Consider the following 6,290-nt stretch of genomic DNA (forward strand, 5'->3'; position numbering starts at 1 on the left):
TTAGAAGAGTGCAAGATAGCATATTATATTTAGCAAGTAGGTTGTAGCATTAGCACCCGGAGATCCTTTCTCGACTACCTGTGAAAAAGCAATCCCGGAGCGATCATATCCATTTCACATCTTAATATTCAGTTTCTAGTTGTAAAGATCGGAATACAACTCTAGGTCGTCCTGTTACAGTCGACATGGCTACTCGAATAGATTAACTTCTCTGCAGGGGTGCACCACATTACCCGACACTCTCAATCACCTCTGGCCGGACACGCTTTCCTGGGTCATGCCCGGCCTCGGAAGATCAACACGTCACAACCCTATCTAGACTCAACAGAGAGGCCAACACGCCGGTCTACATCCTAAGCACGCATGGGTCTTAGGCCCATCGCCCTTTGCACTCCTGCATGTTGCGTGGACGGCTAGGATAAGTCCTGGCAACCTCCATTACAAAGGTGGTTGCTTTACGTGGACCACCCGGGCGCGCGCCGTTCAGTGCTGACGTTTGAAAATCACAGAAAAATCTTCTACTCCACGTTGTAGGCAAGAGCTATTACGCCCGCGGCGAGAAAAATCCGAGAGCCGTCCAAACCCGTGAAAGATGAGCATGTTGGAGAGAGAGAGAGAGAGAGAGAGAGAGAGATGGCACTCCTCCGTCGTCTCCATGGGAGAAGAGGAGTGGAAGCTTCACGTTCTAAGATTAGTTATCTACTTTTCTATTCTAGGCATCTGCGGGAGGCTGAAAAAGGAGGCACCATTTTAGCTTCTCCCTTTTTCTTCCTATCCTATGGCTCCCTGCAATCCAACCACACGTTCGCTTCCCCACAGTTCTTGGGGTCCGCCGCAGAGCTGGGAGCAATGCATGCGGAGTGAATATTTTTCGGGTGCTGGAGGAAGGAAGACAGGAAGAACGAAGATCAAACCCTTTCAAAAAGAATTTTTCATCGCAAAGGTTGGTGACGATCCGTTGGGGGGGTATTTTTCCCGCAAGTGTAATAATTCCATCAGTTTTGGTCCTATTCTTCTTGATGCATATACTGCAAACACAGTGCTGAATTTGATCAGAGAGGTTGGTGCTAATTAGTCCTAGCGATTCAAGGTCGTGGTTGGACTATCTTTATTCTAGGTCTCAATAACTGCTGAATTGGTGCAAGAATTAATTTAGCACGAGAGTGAAACTGAATTCGGAAGACAATGTCTAGCGTTGGTGTTCTTGTCTCTGATCCATGGCTCCAGAACCAGTTCACCCAAGTGCAGCTCCGAACGCTCCGAACAAAAGTAAGCACTCCTTGAGGCCATTCTTGATGCTTTCTGAAAAATCGTGTTGTTTCCTTTTCATAATTGTGTAATCACAATGCTACCTCTTATGTTCCACGGTATAGTTCACTTCCGCAAAGAGATCGGATGCCGAGCAGGTAACTATAAAAGATTTGCCGCCGGTAATGGAGAAGCTTAGGGGCATTCAAGAGGTTCTGACTGAGGAGGAGATCATAAGTTTTTTGAGCGAGTCTTACCCCGATATGGACCAGTCAATCGAATTTGAGCCATTCCTTAGGGTACATTCGATCATCTTGGCATACCTTCTGTTGATTCCACATTTTCACTTATGTATGAGTTTTTTTGTTTTTGTTTGATGAGCTGTACAATCTTGCAATATGTTAGGAGTGCTTAAATCTTCAAGCAAAGGGAGCCAGCAAATCAGGAGGCAAAAAGAAATTGAAGGGATCAGTGTCATTTTTGAAGGCATCCACCACTACTCTCTTGCACGTCATTAATGAGTCTGAAAAAACTTCTTATGTCAATCATATCAATAATTTTCTCGGGGAGGACCCTTTCCTGAAGAATTTCTTGCCATTGGATCCAGCATCAAACGATATATTTAATCTTATTGGGGATGGTGTTCTACTTTGGTGAGATGTTCTTTTAAATGCTCACAGTATTCTTTTAGTACCACATCATCTCTTAATTTTGATTTCTGTTAACAAATTTTCTAAGGTAGTTATTCCCTTACCTTATTAATACTGAATCAGCAAGTTGATCAATGTTGCTGTTCCCGGCACAATAGACGAGAGAGCAATCAATACAAAGAAGGAACCGAATCCATGGGAGAGGAATGAGAACCACACTCTTTGTCTCAACTCTGCCAAGGCCATTGGTTGTACTGTTGTTAACATTGGGACACAGGATCTGATTGAAGCTAGAGTATGTTTCTATATTTTTATTGCATCAACACAGTTTATTACTCTATTTCTCAAGTTCTTCTTTTCCTTCTGTTCCTATTTAAGTTTGAACTAGCAAAACAGTACAGAAGTTGAGCTGGTTTTCAGGGAAGGGTAGATATATAATGACATTTCTTGACTAGGTTGTGCATATCTTGAATTGCACAATGTACGCAGTTGTACATTTTATTAAATGAATCTTTGGGGAGTATTATATTTTGAGGCTCTTAACTTTTTTTGGTATTGAGAAATTCTTGGACAGAAAAATGTTACATATCACTACTAGAAACATAACTGTGCTTTGCAACGGATAAAAACATAGCCGGTCGTGTTAAGGCTTTGTCATCGGCCTCGTCCAGTTCACAGAATGATTTATATATAATGTCTCTGCAAGCATTAGTTCTCAGCTCCATTTTTACTTGGAGATTTTTCAAGGAGGTGGTTAAATTGTTTATATAAATACAAGCTTTTGTTTTTTTTGTGTCTCAATTAGTTTTCTTATTTGTTACAGGTTTTTTAGGAAGGTGGAAACGAGAGCATGCTTAATTTATTAAATTCTTGGAAGCCTGCTCGTATTTCAATAAGTTAGATTTTTAGAATTTTAGGATGGTAGAAAAAAATCTGATGGGATATCGGGTACTATCGCCAACTCACATTTTATGTGAGAGTAAAGATTCGTAGCAATATATTTATTATTGTTAAATCATTTTACTTTGTACTGCTGAAGTATTTTTCCTTTTTCAGCCTCATCTAGTTCTTGGTTTGCTATCCCAAATCATAAAGGTGTGTTTTCTACAACCACCATTACTGAGTTAGTTACTAAATAATTTTTCAACAATATAGTGTTACCTAGAACATTGATGAATGCTATCTTTCTAATTTGTTTCGTTGGACTTCTCTCAGATACAACTCTTAGCAAATTTGAATCTGAAGAATACACCTCAGTTGTTGGAGTTGGTGGCTGGTGATAACAGCAAGGTTCAAATCATCAAGAGAACTTGTATGTACATGCTTGTGCATTAGCAAAGTCTGGATAATTATGTTACATGATGTTATACAGGAAGCAGAGGAGCTTGTCACCTTAGCACCAGACAAGATGTTGCTCAAATGGATGAACTTTCATATCAAGAAAGCAGGGTACAAAAAAACTGTAACAAATTTCTCTACTGATGTTAAGGTATGTATATCAATTGTATGGATATTACACAAAAACACCTGAAAAATGCACAACCACTAGGCAATTTTTTCATATCGACGGTAAATACTGTGACTTTTGTTTTTGCTTGGAGTAAACACTGAATTTTATGGCATGTTTATATAGATCCGTTAAATCATTCTATGATATTGACGACATTTTCAGAAATGCTAATGCAAAAGATTTCATTATGCTATATCGTATGATGTATTTGCAGGATGGTGAAGCGTATGCTTACCTTCTCAGCGCCCTTGCTCCTGAGCATAGCTCAACAACCATGATAGAAACTACAGATCCTAAAGAAAGGGCAAAGAAAGTCCTTGAAACTGCCGAAAAGCTTGATTGTACAAGATATGTAACATCTAAAGATATTAATGAGGGTTCAGCAAATCTCAACTTGGCATTTGTCGCACAGATATTCCAGCAAAGGTACTGATCTCTCCTTGTCCTCTCTTCTGATAAATCGGTTTTGCCACTTAGGGTTGTATGCAATGCAAGAAACTAATAGAAATGTCATCAGTTTGTGAGGATTTGTTCCACCTGTTATTTGTGTTTTAAAACACAAATAAATCAAAACAGCTATACAACTGTGGAAATGTCGATGTTTCAAACATTTTGTCCAGGTTAATTCATATTGCATTATGAAATGATTTTAAACCTGTGCAGAAACGGTCTATCATCGAACAACGTGGCTCGTGCCGTCCAAGATACTCCGGATGATGTTGAAGCATCGAGGGAAGAGAGAGCATTTCGCTTGTGGATCAACAGTCTTGGAATTGCAACTTACGTGAATAATTTATTTGAGGATGTTAGGACTGGGTTAGTCCCATTTCCACCAGCAGCTTCGCCTTGAAATATATTTTTGTCATCTAACAGAAGTTCATTTCCAGATGGGTTCTTCTGGAGGTGCTTGACAAAATTTCTCCAGGATCAGTTATCTGGAAACAAGCATCGAAACCTCCAATTATCATGCCATTTAGGAAGGTTGAGAACTGCAATCAGGTTATCAGAATTGGGAAGGAGTTAAATTTTTCTCTTGTGAATGTAGCAGGAAATGATATTGTTCAAGGAAACAAGAAGCTAATCCTTGGTAAAAAAATATACCCCGCGTATGCTTTAGTTGATCTTATTTCAGTTTCTAATCTTGAATTCTGTGTAGTATTTGATTTCAAATAATACCCTGTCAGCTTTCCTGTGGCAACTCATGAGGACCAGCATCCTACAACTGCTAAAGAACTTGAGATCCCACTCTAAAGACAAAGAGATTACAGATGCTGACATTCTGATCTGGGCGAATAATAAGGTCAAGGAATCAGGAAAAACATCTCACATCGAAAGCTTCAAGGTTGATCGACATTCCCATTTTATTAAAGTTTAACTTGTGTTGTCATGGCCATGGCCTTAAGCAAGTGTGTTGATTGATTCTCTAGGATAAAAGCTTATCAAATGGGATGTTCTTCCTGGATCTTCTAAGCGCTGTGCAAAGTAGAGTTGTTGACTGGAATATGGTGAAGAAGGGGGAGGATGGTGTGTACCCTTGCTTTGATTCCAGAGTCAATTTCAGATTTTTCGCATTTCCGTTGTCATTTGCTTTTGTGGTTGCAGATGATGAGAAGAAGATGAATGCAACATACATCATAACTGTTGCTAGGAAACTTGGGTGCACCGTGTTCTGGTTGCCAGAGGACATAATGGAGGTAGCCTATGAAAAATTGTTTGTCGCGCTAACTTGAGAGATGAACAGTGACATTTTTTACAGGGATGAATAGTAACATTGGTCCAGTCATGGATCAAACAGTGACATTGCCTTTTTCATTTTGTTATGTCAGGTAAATCCCAAGATGATCCTCACTCTTACAGCAAGCATCATGTACTGGAGTCTGCAGAAGCATGGACCTTACGAAGGCCCCGGGCCAGCAGGATCCGCAGCGTCACAAGAAGCTCTCCCAGAAGAGGAGGAGGAGGAGGAGGTGGAAGAAGAGGAAGAAGAAGAATTAGAAGCAGAAGCAGAAGCGGAGGCAGAGGCAGAGGCAGAAGCAGAAGTAGAAGAAGAAAAAGGAGGAGAAGAAAGCCTTGAAGATGGTGCCTAAAATAAAATCCGACCTGACCACATCAGGCAGGGGGTGGTTTCAGTACGGGAGGGATAGCAAACGACAGCGCAGGAAGTTAGTTTTGATCTACTCTTTGCGTGCAAATGCGCAGTGATGAGCTTCTGCTCTTATATTTTTTTGGAAAAGGAGGCTTGCCCCTGGTCTCTTGCATCTGAACGATGCATACATCCATATTATTAAAAAAGTCTCAGAATATCATAAGGTCTTCAAAGTATTACAACTCACAAAAGGAGTGAAGAAAAATAAAAAACCGCAATGCCACAACCGGTATGAATTAAAGGACTAGGGCCCTAGACTCCTATCATGTTATGTGATCACCATCCAAACTGGTTGAATATAGCATGTGCTATCATCTCCCATTGGTTGCACCCATTAACCAGTTGTAACACCCACAATGCGGCTATATCTCCCACGTATCGGGGCATGACTTAGAGGCATAGCCGCATGGTAGGCTTGTCGCAAGAGGGGTAATCTTCACACATCCCATGTACTGAATAAGAAAAGGATAAAGAGTTGGCTTACAATCGCCACTTCACACAATACATAAATAATCCATACATCATCCAAAGTACAATCAAAGATCCGACTACGGAACCAAAATAAAGGAAGACAACCCCTAATGCTAGATCCCCGATCGTCCCAACTGGGCTCTACTACTGATCATCAGGAAAAGAAACATAGTAACGGCCCGAATCCTCGTCGAACTTCCACTTGAGTTCGGTAGCATCACTTGCACTGATCTCGTCGGCACCTACAACTGTTTGGAAGTATCCG

General features: G+C 40.7%; 1 protein-coding gene across 1 annotated transcript; it reads left to right on the plus strand.

The window, feature by feature from the left end:
- Nucleotides 1–610: 610 nt before the first annotated feature.
- On the plus strand, nt 611–5,708 carry LOC125516222 (fimbrin-5-like). Its single transcript, XM_048681705.1, has 14 exons — nt 611–1,269; nt 1,374–1,547; nt 1,654–1,901; nt 2,022–2,193; nt 2,955–2,993; nt 3,114–3,188; nt 3,271–3,387; nt 3,623–3,834; nt 4,072–4,224; nt 4,296–4,495; nt 4,593–4,750; nt 4,836–4,932; nt 5,011–5,102; nt 5,235–5,708. The coding sequence occupies exons 1-14, from the start codon at nt 1,186–1,188 to the stop codon at nt 5,493–5,495; spliced, it is 2,082 nt and encodes a 693-aa protein (XP_048537662.1). The 5' UTR covers nt 611–1,185; the 3' UTR covers nt 5,496–5,708.
- Nucleotides 5,709–6,290: the final 582 nt, after the last annotated feature.

This window comes from Triticum urartu, chromosome 6 (assembly GCF_003073215.2).
Source record: "Triticum urartu cultivar G1812 chromosome 6, Tu2.1, whole genome shotgun sequence".
NCBI lineage: Eukaryota > Viridiplantae > Streptophyta > Magnoliopsida > Poales > Poaceae > Triticum > Triticum urartu.